We start from the raw sequence: 19720 nt of genomic DNA on the forward strand, positions 1-19720 counted from the left end.
TCTGTCTCAAAAATAAATAAATGTTAAAAAAAATTTTCTGGGAAATCATTAAAATGTTCTATAGAGGGATCCTGCCTGCAAGGGAACACAGGGAACCTTCTGGAGACACAGAAGTGTTCTGGATCAGGATGGGGGGGGGGGTGGTGCTTACTCAAGTGTATACATTTGTCACATCGTTCACCTGTATACTTAAAAATACTCTCAATAAATATTTGAAAAGAATGTTATGTGAACAGCCCATTGATTTCTATTATTTCTCTTTCAGATCACGTGATTTTTTTTTTCTTTAAAACATGCACACGTTCTTGAGAAGTTTGTAAAATGAACTCTTTATTTAGATTTGCAAGACTGTAGGATCCAGCGTCAAGCTCAGCCCCATCAATTTCCCTCCACACACACAATACACACTTGTATGTATATACATTGCCATGTTCTGCGTCCTTATTGAAGGTCATGAGCCTTCATCTTTCCCAGTTTATGCTGACAATGCTTTTGTAGTTTTTAATTTTTCCAGATAGAATTGCTTTCGTTTTTCCAATTTTGCTTTATTTGAATCTTCATGGCAATTTTTCATTTGGGAGCATTGACGTCCTAGATAATTCTGAGCTGTGTTTGACTCTCTTAACTGTCCCTAATTTCTTTCAGATGTTTCTTGTGTCATCTGCCGAGAGAGAGTGCCTCACACTGAGGGGTCTCAAAATCCTGCCCATTCTCGGAGGCTTGATTAGATGTAAGGATATGAGACTCAAGAAATGTAGAGAGACGATCAGACGAATCCAATGATGGTTGTCTTTTCAGGCTCATCCACTGATGGAGGAACAAGACGTTTTCGGAGATGACACTTGTTCAGCACCAGGCAGTGTTCTTCTCTGCTCATTACTGACTTCTTACAGCCACCGAGGTGCTTCTCAGTGCTGGGCCCTTTCACTCACCTCCTTCACTGTTATAATGAACAAGCAACATCAAGGCTATACCTTACCGAGGGATGGAATCTGAGACTTTCCATCTCCAATATGACAGTGTTTGGATCTTGGAGATATTGTCATTGGTAAAAATATCGGTGTCTATCCAAGGTCAGGCAGATGAGCTAGAGTATACATCTCTCTCTCTCTCTCTCTCTCTCTCTCTCACACACACACACACACACACCCCACAGTAGATAGAGTAGGAGAATAATTGAACTGGGATTAGACATGGACTCTAATCCCAGTTTGGACATTTGCTAGTTGTGAAATTTTAAGCACGACCTATCTTGGGTGAGCATTAGGGCACACAGCGCAACAATTAAGAATGTGAACTACTGTAAAAAAAAAAGTGAGCTCCTGTAGCCAAATCATGGGTGACCTTGGGCAAGGTATTTAACCTCTCTGAGACCATTTTCTCATCTGTAAAATGAGGTTAATAATGACATCAATCATTTATTCAAAAATTATTTGATTATCTACAATGTGCCAGTCTCTGTTGGAGCTTATGTTTTGAGGTGAAATGTGCTAAAACACATCTGATAAGGACTACCAGGAATAAATGTATATAGTCCAACAAAATTCGGTTTATTCATTCGCTGCAACAAGGTAGACCTTTACCAGTAGAAACGTGGACCATCTCACAAAGAATGAAGCAGCGTTATTGTAGGATTTCGAGGAAGAGTAAATTTTAGGTAAAATTAAATAAAGCAGAATTTTTTTTTTTTTGATGGGCTCAATGCAAGGTCGGTCTGGATTAAAAAATAGACGCAGGCCTGTTGTTTTAGAAATCTCCAAGTTAACATAAACGTGACATGTTGTGTGTGAAAATGCTGTATCTGAAGCTCTGCACCCGGTTTGGAAATAGAGATTGTTTCTGTTGAAAATGGCTCGAATTCCCCTGGCAAGAGTGGGATGTTGATTTATCCTGAGAACGATGTCAAATAGTTTCTGACGGTCTCTGATTTTAGCAAAGAAGATTTCTCACTAGTTTTTTCCTAAAAAAAAAAAAAAAAAAAAAAAAAAAAAAAGTGGGAGTAGCAAGGCAAAGGTGGGCATGCCATTAGTAAGAACGTAGGAAATCTTTAAAGAGGATCATTGTGCGCCTGGGTGGCTCAGTCGGTTAAGCCTCCAACTTCACCTCGGGTCCTGATCTCACAGTTCAAGCCCCACGTCAGGCTCTGTGCTGACAGCTCCGATTCTGTATCTCCCTCTCTCTCTGCTCCTCCCTGCTCACACGCTGTCTCTCTCTCAAAAATAAAGATTAAAAAAAAAAAAAAACTCTGTGAAATTTCACAACTGCAATATGTATGACCAATTGGGGAGAAATATTTGCTGTTAACTTTGCAGCAGGCTCTATCCGTGTCATCTGAGTCTGGTTAATGGCAGAGCTGACTTCGCTTCCTCAAACGAGATAATACATACAAAGCGCGGAGAAGAGTGCCTGGCACACAGTGTGCGTTTAATAATCATTGCCTGTTGCTATGGAATCTGATTTTCCTGTGGCTCTGGGATTTTAGTGGTTCAATGTATGTCGAGAGAAGATAGCAGGAAACTGCCTTTCTCCTTCGCTTACGAGAGCAGAGTCAGTGCTGTAAAACCGAGGAACTAAATTGCACGCGAGTTACTCACGAAAACCCCACTCCCCGAGGCTGTGCCGCACCGACCAGACCAGAACTGTATACCGAACGTTCTCCCAGACAAGCCCGGCTCCCCAGCGGCCACGCCCAGACCCCGCCCAGTTAGGGTCACGTGGACGTCTGCAGACCCGCCCCCTCCCCCCCCGCCCCCCCGTCGAGTCCGCGCAGCCGCAGACGTGGCTGGGAATTGTTTGCGGAGAAAGAGTGGGTCCTGTGGAGCCGAGAGCTGCTCAGGCGTAGTTCCTTTGGGACGGGGACCTGGTAGTCGGTGCCCCTGGCTCGGGACTGGTGGGTCAGGTCTCGCAGGCCCCGAAGTTTCGCAGGGCCTTGCCCTTTCGGAAGGGGCGGGGGGTCGCCTTTTCACCTGCGCCAGCTGTGGCCCTCGAGAGGGGCGGGGTCGAGGTTCGGCACGCCCACCCACCCCCAGGGCCCGGATCTGCGCGGTGTCTTCGAGGGGCTCGGTCTCCCGGGTGAGGCGGCCTCCGGGCCTCGGAGCCCGGCGCTAGCGGCCCTGGTGGTCCCACGCGCGGCCTGGGGGTCCCGCAGGGAGGAGCGGAGGGGACTCGCCCTCCCCCGCCCGAGCCATTGAGGGAGCAGAGCTGCGGTAGCGCCGGGAGGCAGCCTGCGAGAGGCCCCGGCGGGAGAGGTGAGACCTCGGCCGGGCGGGGTGTGGGGGTGAGGGGGAGCCGGGACGTGGGGACACAGCTGTCCTGTCGCTTCCCCGGGGACTCAGAGAGCACGAGGGGAGGAGCTCTTAGCGAAGGTGGGGAGACAGGTGGGATCTGTGTGGAGCCCCTGGCAAAGCCCCTCCGGTGTCGCTCCCTGGGACCCCTCCTCCCACGCAGGCCTTTTATCCTTCGCGGTTCAAGGAAGAAGGCCTGGTTTGATCAGTTTCAAAGTCACCGTACCGCAGGGGGGCGTGCCGATCTAACAGCTGTACGGACAGGTGCAGCCACCAGCACCGGCAGGATGCACTCCACGCACCTGCCTTTATCGTGGTCACCCCTGCCCCCACTGCTGCCTTTATCGTAGTCACCCCTGCCCCCCACTGCTAACCGCCGGTAGCCGCAGACCGTGCCCCATCTCTCTCCTTTTGTCTTTTCCAGAACGTCCTAGAGATGGAATCTGACTCTGTATAACCTCCTGGGGCTGGCTTCTGTCACTCAGCACCAGGCCTTGGAGACTCGTTTGTCTTGTGTGAGTTGCGTATCGCTCAGTAATATTCCACTAAATAGATAGACCGTAGTTTGTTTGTTTTTCACCTGCTTACCTGTTAAAGAACATTTAGATTGTTTCCCGGTTCTGGTAATTATGACTTATGCTGCTCTAAATGTTCAGGTACAGGTTTTTCTGTGAACATAAGTTTTCATTCAGCCTGGTTTTGAAAAGCAAACCGGTCTGAATTTGAATGCTGGTTTGAGATTTATTGATTGTGTGGTGACCTGAGACCAGTTACTTAACTTTTTTGAGTAACTTTATCAGGGAGTTGCTGTGAGGTTAAATGACCCAGCGTATCCGTGGTTCTCCACTTTTTCAGACTCCGCAGGCCCTTTTTTATTACAAGTATTGTGGAATGCCCTCATTTCTATCCTGAAATGAAATTTATGAAATGGGTAAAACTAACGTACATAATTCTTAAGGCTATATAATGCCCTAACTTTAGAATAAAGGAGAAAGAAAAAGGAACGCACTGCAACTCAGGCCCCCCCCCCCACAAAAAAAAAAAAAGAAAAAAAAACAAAAAAAACAAAAAAAAACAACCCAAAAAACTGACCGAATCTTAGTAAAAACTCAGAACAAAGTACCTTGATTTCGATGGTAGTTGCCTTTATAGAAAAATCATTGAAAACAAAATAATCACTGAAAACAGAAACAACACTCTGTGGTTGTGTGTAAGGAAGATTTCAGTTCTGGCCTCCTCAAACCTTGAACCACTCTATTTTCTTCACAGATGGCAAGGAAAATACAGTCTCTCGGCTGAGAACCCTTTCACCCTCCTGAAACCAACATAAATCTGCCCAGATTTTCCCATAACCAACATAAATCTGCCTTTAATTTTCCCTTCTCCCTCTTCATAGTTTATATACCTTTGCAACTGTACCCTTCCTATTTTTTGCCCAGCTTTGAGGTGTATTTTACATACAATTGTCTTCATCAATTTTATTTGAATGGTTTGAGTTTTAACAATTGTTTATGGTTGTGAAACGTCTACCAAATCAAGATCTAGAACTATTCCCGATTGAAGAACCCCCTAGCCATAGGTAGCTATTTAAAGTTAAATTAATTAAAATGGAATGAAATTAAGCGCTCACCTCCTTACTTGTATAGCCATATTTCAAATCCTTATGGCCACTGCTGTATTTGACAGCCCAGGGACAGAAAGTTTTCCTCATTTCCGAAGTTATTGTGGACAGTTCTACTCAGTGCTTCTATAGCTATAGCTCACAAATTTTGATTTGTTATGTATGTTATCATTATGTTCAAAATATTTTCTTACATTTCTTATAACTTCATAAGAAGATAAATAAAGGGGCTCCTGGTTGGCATAGTCTGTTAAGCACCTGACTCCTGATCTCCGCTCAGGTCATGATCTCGCAGTTTGCGAGTTCGATCCCCACCTCGGGCTCTATGCTGATGGCGCGGAGCCTACTTGGGATTCTCTCTCCTCCTCCCTGTCCCTCCCCTGCTTGTGCCTGCACATGCACTTGCTCTCTCTCTTGCCAAATAAATACACTTCTTAAAAAATTTAAAAAATAATAATTTCTTGAATAATTGATTTAGCACTGTTTAATTTCTAATTATATGGCGATTTTTCTGGATATCTTATTGTGACTGGTTGCTAATTCCATTTTTCTCAGAGAATATATTGTGAATGATCTCAGTCTTCTTACATCTGAAAAATGCCTTTATTTTACTTTAATTTTTGAAAGGCATTTCCTCTGTATATACAATTCTAAGGTGACAGGTGTTTTCTCTTTGTAAGTACTTTAAAGAAGTTCCTCCATCGTCCTCTTGATCGCATGGTTTCTGACGTGTTGTCTGTGTTCTTCTGTATGCAATGTGTCTTTTTTCTCTCTGCCTGATTTTTAAGATTTTCTCTTTATCACTAGTTTTGACTAAATTGATTATTATATGCATTGGTTTAGTTTTCACCATGTTTCTGAGCTTAGAATTTGTTGAACTTCTTGGGTCTGCGGGTCTGTAGTTTTCATCAGATTTGTACAGTTTTCAGCCACTGTTTCCTGACATACTTTTTCTGCCCCACTCCCCCAGTCTGTAGATTTCAAGTGCACAAATATTAGTCTGTTTAAATTTGCCCCCCACCTCACTGATACGCTGTTCATTCTTTTAAAAAAAATTATCTATTTATTTTTGGAATGTTTCTGTTGCTATCTGAAGTTCATTAACCTTTATGTTTGCAGTGTCTACTTTGCCATTGACCCATCAGTGCATTTTTCATCTTGATCATTAGTTTTTTATTTCTAGAAATTCTGTTTGAACCTTTTTTTAAATTTCCTCCACTGCTCTCTACTTATTTGGACACATGGACTGTAGCTGTATTAATTGTAATTCTCACCTCTGTTCATTCAGATTAGTTTCATTTGACTGATTCTTTTTCATTGTGGGTTGTAATTTTATTCTTTTTTTCCTCTAGTGATCTTTGTTTGGATGCCAGGCATTATAAATTTTTCTTTTTGAGTGCTAGGTAGTTTTGTGTTCCTAAAGGCATTTCTGAGCTTTTATCTGGGATACTTGGAAACAATTTGATCCTTCCAGGTCTTGCTTTTAAGATCTGTTAAGTGGGATCAAAGCAGTTCTCAGCCTAGGGCTAATTTTTTCCTCATACTAAGGCGACCGTTCTGTGGATTCAATGCAGTATTTCGTGTATCGTGCAGTTTCCTAGTTTGGCTGTCAAAATGGGCCCTGTGTGAGCTCTGTGCACCGTTACCTCTAATACTTTTAAATAGTTCTTTTCCTTGGGGCGCCTGGGTGGCGCAGTCGGTTAAGCGGCCGACTTCAGCTCAGGTCACGATCTCGCGGTCCCGGAGTTCGAGCCCCACGTCAGGCTCTGGGCTGATGGCTCAGAGCCTGGAGCCTGTTTCCGATTCTGTGTCTCCCTCTCTCTCTGCCCCTCCCCCGTTCATGCTCTGTCTCTCTCTGTCCCAAAAATAAATAAACGTTGAAAAAAAATTTTTTAAATAGTTCTTTTCCTGGCCTCGAGTAATTTCCTCGCACGCATATGGTGATGTACACCTTGCTAAATACTCAAGGGGGGCCCTCTGAAGATCTCCAGAGTTCTCTCTATAAGTCTCTTTTCTCACTACTCTGTTCAACAAACTCCGGCCACGTGGGCCTCCCCAGACTCCACACTCCCCCTGTTTAGTTCTTACATATGGATTCCCTAACCCTATGCTACAGCCTGGAAACTCTGCAGGCAGGCAGTTGGAGAGATTAGTTATCTCTTGCTATATAACAAGTCACCCCCGACACTTTGCAGGCTTAAAACAACATGCATTATTATCCCAGGGTCAGGAATGGAACATGGCTTAACTGGATCCTCTACTTCACGGTCTTTTGCAAGGGCTGCAATCAAGGCATCAGCGAGGTCTGAGATCTTATCCGAAGGCTCAAGCGGGGAAGGATTCACTTCCTAACTTACTTAAGTGGTTGTTGGTAGGATTCGGTTTGTTGAGTTCTTGGACCGAGGAACTTAGCTTCTTGTCGGCTCGTGGATGGAGGCCACCTTCGGTTCCGTGCCACACGGACCTCCAGTGTTTCAGCCTCTTCAGAGTCAGCAAGAGAAAGAGTCCACTACCGGGATGGAAATAACATTCTTTAGTAACCTCATCATTCCCTCAGTGTTGGAATATTTTATTGGTTGACACATGTTACTCAAGAGAAGGGAATTACACAAGGCTGGGAATGGGTCCCGGGTCATTGAGGGTCATCTCACAGGCTGCCTATCACACCAGGGCAGGGGTCACCGTTATTACTGGACGTCTGGTATCTTACCATTGTTTTATATATTTTGTCCTCTGTCGAAATCCATATTGTCACCTCCAGTTTTGTCATTGTTCATATATTTCTTGGTTGTTCCAGGCAGGAGGATAAACCTGCTTCTTGTTATTTCACCGTAGCTAGAAGTTCCTTGTGGCTAGAAGGGCAAGTCCCAGCTCGGCTGCTGATTCCCATCTGTTTAAACCTACTGAGAATTGTTCTGGCCTGGCATCTGGTCTGGCCTAGTGAATGTCCCTGGGGACTTAAAGTGTGGATTCAGCAGTCGTCAGATGTTGTGTACTAAATAGCAAACAGGTCAAGGAGTCTGGCAGTGTCATTCAGATCTTCTGTGTCCTTACTGTTTTTTAAAGTGCATGTCGGGGCGCCTGGGTGGCGCAGTCGGTTGAGCGTCCGACTTCAGCCAGGTCACGATCTCGCGGTCCGGGAGTTCGAGCCCCGCGTCGGGCTCTGGGCTGATGGCTCGGAGCCTGGAGCCTGCTTCCGATTCTGTGTCTCCCTCTCTCTCTGCCCCTCCCCCGTTCATGCTCTGTCTCTCTCTGTCCCAAAAATAAATAAACGTTGAAAAAAAAAAAAATAAAGTGCATGTGGTCAATTGTTGAGAGATGGCTGTTGAACATGAAGAAACATCCCTCTTCAGCTCTGACAATATTCTATCTTGAAATCTGTTATTATCTGACAATATAGCCATCCAGCCTTCTTACAGTTTGCATAATAAATCTGTCTCTATCCATTTACCCTTGATCTATGACTTCACATAGGAAGTAATGTCTCTTGTAGAAAGTATATAGTTTGTCTTCTCTATCTTGATCTCTGCCTTTTAATCGGAGAGCTTAGAGGAGGATTAGACAGACTTTTTTCTTTAAGAGCCAAATGGTAAATACTTCAGCCTTGGTGGGCCATTCACTCAACTCTGCCAATAAAGAGAAAGCTGCGGGGGGCACCTGGGTGGCTCAGTCGGGTGGGCGGCCGACTTTGGCTCAGGTCATGATCTCGCGGTCCGTGAGTTCGAGCCCCGCGTTGGGCTCTGTGCTGACAGCTCAGAGCCCGGAGCCTGTTTCAGATTCTGTGTGTCTCTCTCTCTGACCCTCCCCCATTCATGCTCTGTCTCTCTCTGTCTCAAAAATAAATAAACGTTAAAAAAAAAAAAAGAGAGAGAGAAACCACCGTAGACGGTGTATAAATGAATGGGTGCAGCTATGATCCAGTAAAACTTTATTTTCAGAAACCGGTATCGGCCAGATTGGCCCTCAGGCCATAATTTGTCAACCCCTGGTTTCGACTATTTGAATTTACTGTAATTACTGGTACGTTTGGGTTTGTCTCACCATTGTTCATCCCTTTGTTTTCCCCTGAGTTTCCTTTTCTTCTGTTTTGTGGACCATTTAAATACTTTTAGATATTTGTTTTAAGTTTTCCTATTAGCTTTTTAGCTGTGCTAAAAAGGAGCTGTGCTCCTTTTCATTATTATTTTTAGCAGTTCCTCTAGGGATTACAATATACATCCTTAATTCTTCAGTCTTCTTAGCATTAATATTTCACTTCCCGTAAAAATGTGGAAACCTTACAACCACATAGGTCCAATTACCACACTCCATTCTTTTTTTTTTTTTTAATTATTTTTTCAACGTTTTTATTTATTTTTGGGACAGAGAGAGACAGAGCATGAACGGGGGAGGGGCAGAGAGAGAAGGAGACACAGAATGGGAAACAGGCTCCAGGCTCCGAGCCATCAGCCCAGAGCCCGACGCGGGGCTCGAACTCACGGAGCGCGAGATCGTGACCTGGCTGAAGTCGGACGCTTAACCGACTGCGCCACCCAGGCGCCCCTCCATTATTTTGTTCTAGCTGGCTCATGTATTACCTGTACATATGTTATGAATTGTACTAGGCAGTGTTATAATTTTTCCTTTACATAGTCGTATGTATGATAAAAAATTAGATAAAAGCAAGCTCTTACATTTTAATTTACCCAGATATTTACCGTTTCTAATACTTTAAATTTCTTTGTGGGGATCAGAATTTCCTTCTGGTGTCACTTTCCTTCAGCCTGAAGAACTTAATCGCTTCGGCAACAATCAGGGAAAAAAAAAATCCAAAAGACACGCTTGGTCGTCTGTCAGTGTGCCTTGTCATGGTAAAGAGGCCCATCTCCCAGTCATGTTAGCCAGAGACCCAGAAGTGCACCGTTACAGCCCCTTCTGTCTCGCCCGCGTGTCCAGCTTGTCACCACGCCCTGTCAACGTTGCCTCCTACGCGTATTGCCAACGTGTCCCTTCTTTCTGTCTCTGCGCACTTTCTCTCTAATCCGCGTTCTCATCTCGCCTAGGTTTCTGCAGCATCCACACCAGTACCGTTTCGTGTCTGTTCTGGCCTTTCCACCTCCCTACTCCCTGCCAGAGAGAGAGCCTCTCTAGCACCCAGATCTGCTTTTGTCATCTCCTGTCCCCTCCTCTGAGATGGCTTCTTCCTGTGTCAGGTTGAAGACTGTATGCTCTTGCCCGGGCTGTGACCTCCCAGAGCTGGCCTCTCCCCCTGCAGTGGCAATCTCCACCCGCCCCCCGGCCCCCCGGTGGGGGGGGGGGCGGGGGGGGGTCCGTGCACGAGGCCTCCTTCAGCGTCTCACCCTCACGTGTCCCCTGGAGTGATGCTGCCTTCGCACCAGCTGCTGCTTCCTCTGCTTGGGGCGCTTTTCTTTATCTTGTCGCCCCGGTGACTCCTACTGATCCCTCGGGATTTAGTCCAGCATCATCTCTTCAAGTAAACCCCGCCGAAACCCCGACCAGGTCAGATCGCCTTATTAAAGACGCTCATGGCCTCACACGACTCTTCTCTAGGACACCTGTCACAACTATAGTTACGTATTTGTGTGACTATTTGGTTGTTGTTTATCTCCTAGACACTCAGCTCTGTGCGATCAGGTACCATGTTTTGTTAAGCTCTGTATTGTCAGTACTGAGCACCGGGTTCAATAAATGTTGGTTGAAAGAATAAAGGTTTATTCATTCAGTCATTTATTCCAAAACAGAGGTATCCGAGTATATGTGCTGTCGAAGCGAGCATCAAAAGCAGAGGTATCCTAAAAATACTTGGAAGGAGAAAGATAATCAGGAGGCATTATTATAATGGTAAAATGTGCAATTCTCTGTGACACCAGCTGGGTGTCCGGTTCAGTTCTGACCCTAATCCCAAGGGTCTGTTCTGGTTTTTTTTTTTTTCAGACGTTATGCTTTTTGCTTTTTAGGTTTTGGGGGTCCCGTTGCAGCATTTTCTTGGAGACGGTCTTGTCAGCGGTGTCCAGTCTGCTAGTGAGTTCTTCGAAGGCACTCTTCGTTTCTGCTGGTTGTGTTTTAAATCTCTAGCATGTCTTTCTGGTTGTGCCTACACTGCCCATCTGCTCTTGACTGCTGCCTACCTTCTCCATGCGACCATTTAGCTTATTAATTACAGTAGTTTTAAATTCCCAGTGTCAGGAGTCCAGCATGCCCGCCGTGTCTGTGTATTCTACGAGTTGGCTGTCTCTCCCACCGTACTCCGTGTACTTACAAAGAGCGTTACTCCTTTTCCTTCAGAAGAGTCCGATTTCCTTAGCCTCCTTGTATCTATTGAGTCCGCTGTCCTTCACGAACCCACCTTCTCATGCTGTGCGTGACAGCGCAGAGCTCCGGTTCACCTGATTTTCTGACTCCTCCGTGGGTTCCTTCAGTGGTTTCTGTTTGTGCCTCTTAACGGGTATCTGCGAAAAGTTGTTCTGCAGTGGTTGTTTTGGTTTACGGGCTGAAAATCCCTCTTAGCGTTTATGCAGTAGATGCTCTCAAACATGTACTGTTCCAAATATTAGGGTAATGGCTTTAAATCACCTTTAGCTTTAAGTAATTTCTAGGGCTTGGTTGCCAAAAAAGGACAACAACAGACAAACACGCCCACACACACACCTGGCCGGACTTATCTTTAAAAACGGCTGTCATTGGGGCATTCTCATAAGAAAACCACCAGCATTTGTCCACTCACCAAGCATTCGTCAGGCATAGTCTGTGCGCCAAAAACCATGCCAGGAGTTGAGGGCTCGGAGGTTAAAGACTTTAGTCCGTGACCTCCAGAAGCTCAACGTCCAGTGAAAACACTGGTGGGTGCCGTGATGGAGTAGTGCGGACACAGCATGGGAGCAGTGGTGAAGAAGGGGCTCTGGGGCTGGCTTTAATCCTGGCTCTGCCACTTACTAGCTGTGCAGCCTTTGCACAAATGCCCTAAACTCTCTAAGCCAACATGACCAGTAGAAATATAATGCAAACCACATGTGTCATTTAAAAAATTTCCTAGTAGTCATGTTTAAGAAAAGTAATGAGAAACAAGTAGAATTAACTTTAAGGATATCTTTTTTTGAATCCCGTGTGTGTAAAACTTAACACGTAATCAATATAAAAAGTTATTAATGGGACATTTTCCTTTTTTTTTTTTTAATCTTCAAAATCTGGTGTGTATTTTACACAGAGTACAGCTCAGTTTGGCGTGGCCATGTTTCTGGTGTCCAGCAGCCACACGTGGCTAGAGGTCGGTGCACAGGGCTTTATGGGTTTATGCCCCTTCCCTCACTCGTAAAATGGAGACAAAAATAGCTTCTACCCATGGAGTTCCAGTAAAGGATAAGTGATTAAATACATGTAAAGTACTCAGAACAGTGGTTGTTCAAAGCATAAGCACTTGTTAAATATTAGCTGTTATTATTTGTAGGAACAATTATTTTATGATGACAGAGGCTAAGAGAACATAGATAAGGAGCCTAAACAGGTGACGTCAGAACTGAATCCTGAAGAATGAGCAGGAATCGCCATAGCAAACAGTAGGTGGTTCGAGGGCAGTTCTGGACAAAAGATCAAGTGCAGGGAGACCTGAGAGACTTGATAAGTGCTAGGAAGTGGACACAGGGTGGCTGGAGCGTAGGGGGTGTGTGAGAGTGACAAATGGCGAGGCTGACTGGTGATGGGTCAGCTCACGAAGGACCTCCATCTCGAAAGTATGAGAAGAATTTAAGTTTGTGGAAAAAATTCACACCGTAAGTGGGATTGAGGACTGGGAAGAGGCCAGATGGGAGGGCTTCCCCTGATGTCACACAGTCAGTCATAGAAAAGTGGGATGAAAGCTCTGGGTTTTCTGTGTCTTTACCCATTATCCTCCGCTCCATCCGGCAGCTCCCTAGGGCAGCAGAGATTAAGATTCAACTCTGGAATTGTGGCTTACGCGTAACTTGAGGCAAGTGACTTCAGCACCCTGAACCTCCCTTAAAGCAAGATCCTGTTGTCCACCTCACACGGTTTTTAGGAGAATTAACTATGTCAGTATTGTGGGCCAGCCCGGAATGAATTCAATAACTGTTAGCTCCACAGCCAAAAGAGTCTTCCAAGTTTCTTTCCCCCCAAGACAAGAAACAGTAACTCTGGAGACACAAATATGTGCACATCAGACAAGGGGTAAAGAACAAAAGGCATGGCTTTTAGGTATTGAAATTAGAAGTTGAAACAGTACAGGAAATACTGTGGCAGATCCGGAAAATGGGAGTTAAGACTGTCATGGGGCTTATGTAATTTGAGTGGGGCTCTAAAATATGGTCAAGATTTAGGTGGGCAAAATCAGGAAGGAAAGAAAGACTTTGGGGGCAGGAGAAGGAATGATGAGTTACATGAGGAATGAACGTTGAATGTTGGGAATACAGTTAATAAGACCACTAATTCCTTGTGGTTAACGCTTGCCTGTGATATGCCGCGCTCACTGAAAACGGATGTCTAAGTGACAAATCTACTGCTCACTGTCCCTTCTGGGGAACCTTACCAGCCCAAAGTAAAAGACTGCATAGGTGCTAACACTTGGGGGTCGTCTAATGAAACAGCCAAGTCCGTGCCCAGCAGTCCTGCGATGAAACCCATCATTTATCATGTCCTTACACACAAGCACTTAACTTTCAACCAGCACATCGGTAACTCGGTCTTAAGCGTGAACCCATAATTAAAGACTACTTCTAGGCACGCTAACATAGAAGATGAAGGGTCATCTCTCTTGTTTGCCTTCTCTTCATAGTGTTTCTTGTCTTTCTGTCCGTGACTGAGACTAAGAAAGAAATACGTTGTCCTTGGAAAGCCACGAGAATTATTTTTCATTGCAAAAGAGTAGATTCCTCCCTATTCAAACTTTCCTTTTCTTTCCCTCTTCTTACATTAAATGTAAAACAGTAATGTCAGTAGCAGTTATTCACCAAAGGGGAATTAGGTAAAAGTATTGTTTTGTGTAAGTCAAAAAAACAAATTTAAAAGAAATGTTTTTGTTGTTGTTGTTTTTAAGCTTTTCTTTTTATGTAATCTCTGCACCCAATATCAGGCTCAAAAAGAAAAGTTTTCTTTTTTTTAACGTTTATTCATTTTTGAGAGAGAGAGATAGAGTGCGAGTGGGGGAGGGGCAGAGAGAGAGGGAGACACAGAATCGGAAGCAGGCTCCAGGCTCCCAGCCGTCAGCACAGAGCCCGACGCGGGGCTCAAACCCACGAATCGTGAGATCATGACCTGAGCTGAAGCCGGACACTTCACTGACGGAGCCACCCAGGCGCCCCAAAAGAAAAGGTTTTTTAAAGAGACATTTAAAGAGCTCTTAATGGGCTTTAGGATAATAGTTTCAATGCTGATTAAGTATTTTTCTCACAGAAGACTCCCTAGAAGCCATTTCTCTTTGATCACAGTTCTCCTTTCCTAATACCTCCTCACCTTCATGTTCTTCTTTTTTGTAATCTCTTCAGTTTAGACTTTTCCTGAACCACCTTCTCACCTGACCGTGTTTGCTCCATTCCCTTCGGTCACTTTCATTTAGCTCCAACCCCTTCACACCACTAGCATTTCCTCCCCAGAGAGCAGGTAATATTTACATCCCCCTGTTGTATGATCTCAGTGTTTACAGCTTCATTACCCCATTCCTCACAGAGCAGCTTCTTATATTCCAGCTTTGGACTTTCATGTCTTGCAGATGGCGAGTCTGGACCTGAAGCCGAGAAGTCAACACTACAGCAGCAGGGCATTTTCAAAGAAATTCCATCCCGAGGAATAAACACGGAAGAACTTACAAAGATAAAGTCTGTGTTGGGAGGTACCTGGAGACCCAGAGAACAGTTTAAGAATCAGCACATCTGGGACAAGATAAAGTCACCTGCATGGAAATTCCTGCCCAAGAAAGAGGTATAGAAGCTAATGAATTTGGAAAAGCTGTCACTGTACAATCAATAGTTTCGGAGCAGCGTGAGCCTGTAGAACGGTGTGTTCGTGAACATGCTACACGTGGGAAAATCTTCCAACAAAACTCAGACTTAATTATACAAAGGGAGTGTGATGGAAAGAGACCTTGTGAATGTAGTGGATGCGGGAAAGCCTTAAGAGACCACACCACTCTTATTCAACATGAAAGAACGCATGCTGGAGAGCGAGCCTACAGGTGTAACGAATGCGGAAAGGGATTTAACCAGAGTTCCCACCTGACAAACCATCAGAAGACTCACACAGGGGAAAAGCCCTACAAATGCAATGAATGTGGGAAGGCCTTCAGTTATTGTTCAGTCCTTATTCAACATCAGAGAATTCATAGTGGGGAGAGACCTTATGAGTGCACTGAATGCGGTAAGACGTTTAGTCGTAGCACATACCTTACTCAGCATCAAAGAATTCACACTGGTGAGAAACCCTATAAATGTCTTGAATGTGGAAAGGCTTTTAGCCAGAGCACGCATCTTACTCTACATCAGAGAATTCATACTGGAGAGAAACCTTACGAATGCAGTGAATGTGGTAAAACCTTCAGTCAGAGTGCACATCTTACCCAACATCAAAGAATTCATACAGGAGAAAAGCCCTATGAATGTAATGCCTGTGGAAAAGCCTTCAGTGATCACTCCGCTCTTATTCGACATCATATCATCCACACTGGGGAGAAACCTCATGAATGTAATGACTGTGGGAAAGCTTTCAGCTACTGCTCCGACCTGATTCAACACCAGAGAACACATACTGGAGAGAAACCATACAGGTGCAGTGAATGTGGGAATGCCTTTAGTGACTGTTCAGCCCTTATCCAGCATCAAAGGATTCACACTGGGGAGAAGCCCTATGAGTGTCGTGAATGTGGAAAAGCCTTTGGTAACTACTCAGCTCTCACTCGCCATCAAAGAACTCATACTGGGGAGAAACCCTATGAATGTAAGGAATGTGGAAAAACCTTTAGCAGAAGCACATACCTTACTCAACATCAGAGAAGTCACACAGGAGATAAACCATATAAATGTCATGAGTGTGAGAAAACTTTTGCCCAGAGTTCATTCCTTACGCAACACATGAGGGTTCACACTGGAGAAAAACCCTACAGGTGTAATGAATGTGGGAAAGCTTTCAGTGACCGCTCAGGGCATATCCAGCATCAGAGAACTCACACTGGTGAGAAGCCCTATGAGTGTAATGATTGTGGGAAAGCTTTCAGTTTCTGCTCAGCCCTTATTCAACATAAGAGAATTCATACTGGAGAGAAGCCCTATAAATGCAGTGACTGCGGAAAAGCCTTTAGTGATAGGTCAGCACTTATTCAACATCAGAGAACTCACACTGGAGAGAAACCCTATAAGTGTAACGTATGTGGAAAAGCCTTCAGTCAGAGTACAAACCTCAGAAATCACCAGAAAACTCATTCTAGTGAAAAATCCTATACATGTAGTGAATGTGGAAAAGCCTTTAGTTACTGCTCAGGCCTCATTCAACATCAAATCATTCATACTGGAGAGAAGCCTTATGCGTGCAGTGAATGTGGCAGAGCCTTCAGCCGGAGGACAGACCTTAAAAAACATCAGAAGACTCATACTGAAGAGAAACTCTACAAATGTAATGAATGTGGAAAAGCCTTTAGCCAGAGCACGTATCTTACAAAGCACCAGAAAATTCACAGTGCTGAGGAAGCAAATATACATACTGCCTGTAGGAAAACCGTTAAGCAAAACTCTTCTGTTCAACACAAAAAATCTTACACTGGAGAGAAATCCTCTGAATGCCTTGAGAGTCTGGCTGCTGTGGAGACCAGGGAAACAGAGGGATCATGAAAACTGTCAACTAGAGTGGCCACATGGCTTAGTGGGAAGAGCGCATTTATGGGTTTTAGAGGTCCTGGGTTCTAATCTCAGCTCTATTACTAACTGAGTGCATTACTTACTTTAGGGTAAGTCACTTTACCTCTTTAAACCTTAATTTACTCACCTGAAAAATTTGAAGGTCTGACTAATTGATCTTTAAGATCCACATTTATTTTATTTATTACCAATGTGGGCTTTTACAGAGGTGATTCTTAAATTGTGACCTATTTATTCTACAACAGTTCTGATTTACATTGTGAGGATGTGGCCATCATTATGGATTCAGTAAAGATATGGCCTACACACTATTCATTACCATGGGTCCTCCAAAATTAAACATACTATGACTATTCAAGGAAATTAAGAGATAAAGTAATATGAATTCTGTTCATTATTGCAGTAGGAAGGTTGGGATCTTGATTAAGAATATGGTGTTGGATAAAACCTCAAAAAGAATGAATCAAATTATTGGTAAAGGCTGGGTTACCTAGAATCCACCCAAACTTAATGGTGCAATATAAATTTTCTCTATTAAGTTCAGTTGGTTGCTATCATGTCCCAAGTGAAAAGGAACTGGAAAGCAGTTCTAAAGTCTCGAGCAGATTTCTAAGAACAGATGAAATTGGAAAGGGTATTTGCCATTTCCACCTAAATATGTAAAGGCCACGTGAATGAAAATGAATGTTGATCTAGGAGAGTCTGTTGGTCTCTGGTCTTTTTCCTATGATTACAGAGACAATAGCCTGAAAATACGAAGATTTATTTCAGAAGCCTGTGATACTAAGTTGACCAGTTAATTTTTTTCCAGATTTTCTGTGATGCCTGTGCATTGTTTTATAATCAAAGAAACAATTTTTAAAAGGAATTTGATAACTAAGCAAATTTAATGGTTTTGGAATAGGAGACTACTTTAGCAAATTATGCAATGGATTTAAAAACTCTGAGCGCAAGTTTAAGACTGTCATAAAGCTGTTTTGTGGCATTTTTGTTGTTGTTGTCTCAGCCTGTTTCCCCCTGCAGCAAACATCGCTTTCCCACGGAGACACATTTCAGCCAGGCGGTTCTCACTTTCTCTCCTGCTTCCCAACACTCTGACCATGTGCTAACTGCACTTAGTATACCCTTCTTGTTTACCTTCCTCAGCCCTGTCTCTTTCAAGCTTCATCTTATGGCCTGGCACACACACACTGTTGGGTGGTGGTGGTGATAATGGTGATGATGATGGTGATGATGATGGTGGTGGTAGTGATGGTGGTGATGGTGATGATGGTGATGATGGTGGTGATGGTGATGATGGTGGTAGTGAGGATGATGGTGATGATGATGCTGTGATGATGGTGGTGATGACAATGGTGATGACGGTGATGCTGGTGATGATGGTGGTGATAGTGATGATGATGGTGATGACAGTGATGCTGGTGATGATGCTGGTGATGATGGTGATCAGCACTCATCTCTTTTTTCTTTGCATTTCTGTAACATTTATTCACATGGACTTTTTAGTATCTAGTGGTTCCTTGATGCTCAGTAGGAATATGGAAAGTAGGTTCTATACCTTAGTTTTAAACCTTCACAGAAACTAAGTCAAAGTAGAAATATAGTAGATGTTCAATAATCTTCATTGACTGAGGAAGGGAAGGTGCTGTTTACCACTGACCAAAGAAGGGCAGGTACCGTGGGAGCACTGATGGAGGGATGGCGGGCCCTGTGGGAGCACTCACCGAGGAAAGGTCGATGCTGTGGGAGCACTGACGGAGAGGGCGGGCCCTGTGGGAGTACTGACTGAGGGAGGATGGATGCCATGGGAGCACTGACAGAGGGAGGGTGGTGCTGTGGGAGCACTCACTGAAGGAAGGATGAAGGGCACCATGGGAGCATTGTCAGAGGGAAGGCGGGTACTGTGGGACCATTGAGAGAGGGAGGGTGGTCACCCTGGGAGCACTGACGGAGGGAGGGCAGCCACCGTGCGAGCCCTAATGGAGGGAGGGCGGATGCTGTGGGAGCACTGGCGGAGGGAGGGAGGGTGCTGTAGGGGCGCTGACTGAGGGAGGGCAGTGCTCGGGAGCACCGCAGGAGGGAAGCAGGTGCCGTGACTCAGGAAAGGAAGGTGCTGTTTACCGTTGACTGAGGAAGCATGCGTTATGTGTGTTATACCTAGATGATTTCCTTTGTCAACCCCTTAGCAACCAGCTTTGGCTCAGTATTCAGAGAGTTTGCATTTGTTAGGATTAGGGGTGTCTCTCATAACAGACCCAGATTATGCACGTGAGCACGGGGGCTCCCTGGGCACGGGAACTCCAAGATGGCAGGAACACAGGCTTTCAGTCTCGTTGCCCCGCCATCCTCGCTGTGTGCCTTGGCCTTGACATCCAGGCATCTTCTCCCTCTTCAAGACGGCAGAAGTGAAAGGACATCTCTCTCCCACTAGGAGTGTGACCTAATCTGGAAGTTTTGTGCATTATATTACTCATATCCCACTGACCGTAAACGGGCCATAGTGATATGGGAACAAAGGCAGGAGGAAATGGCAGGTAAAATCAACTTTCCTCAGAACCTGCAGCCCTTTGGCAAATACTCAGGCAAAGACAGACTACGACATTCCTCCAGGAGCTCCTACTGTCGCTGCTAATGCTTTGCTCGAGGGGAAGACAACCTCGGCTTGAGGACAGCTGGCTCTCCTGCATCCTGCGAGTCTTCTGTAGGTATGAAAGTCCCGCTGGAAAGCTCCCCGTGACTTTACCTCCCCCAACCCCATGGTGCATAATCATCTCTGCTCATGGTCCTGGGACAGCTCTTCCTGCCCACATGTCCCGTCCCCGAGCTTTAATAAAACCACCTTTTTGCCCTGAGGACACCTCAAGAATTCTCTCTTGGCCGTGGGCTCTGGACCCCAGCACCACTCCCAAACCCCACCGCTGGGACCTCATGTCCTGCAGAAGGAGAAGGAGCAAAGTCATGTG

At 44.9% G+C, this 19720-nt stretch overlaps 1 protein-coding gene across 7 annotated transcripts; it reads left to right on the forward strand.

The window, feature by feature from the left end:
• The first annotated feature begins 2788 nt into the window (after nucleotides 1–2788).
• LOC121020349 (zinc finger protein 883-like) lies at nucleotides 2789–17742 on the forward strand. 7 transcript variants are annotated; one of them, XM_040460347.1, is made up of 4 exons: nucleotides 2789–3248; nucleotides 3709–3799; nucleotides 10863–10926; nucleotides 14624–17742. In XM_040460347.1, exon 4 carries the CDS (start codon nucleotides 14808–14810, stop codon nucleotides 16728–16730), a length of 1923 nt encoding a protein of 640 aa, XP_040316281.1. In that variant the 5' UTR covers nucleotides 2789–3248; nucleotides 3709–3799; nucleotides 10863–10926; nucleotides 14624–14807; the 3' UTR covers nucleotides 16731–17742. The 7 variants fall into 7 exon arrangements, 5 of the variants coding, with proteins under 5 accessions (XP_040316281.1, XP_040316283.1, XP_040316282.1 ...); XM_040460349.1 differs by having other exon boundaries at nucleotides 2789–2890; XR_005786087.1 differs by lacking the exons at nucleotides 10863–10926; nucleotides 14624–17742 and adding an exon at nucleotides 4554–4634.
• Nucleotides 17743–19720: the final 1978 nt, after the last annotated feature.

This window comes from Herpailurus yagouaroundi, unplaced genomic scaffold, assembly GCF_014898765.1.
Source record: "Herpailurus yagouaroundi ecotype Mexico unplaced genomic scaffold, PumYag 250, whole genome shotgun sequence".
Classification (NCBI taxonomy): Eukaryota; Metazoa; Chordata; class Mammalia; order Carnivora; family Felidae; genus Herpailurus; species Herpailurus yagouaroundi.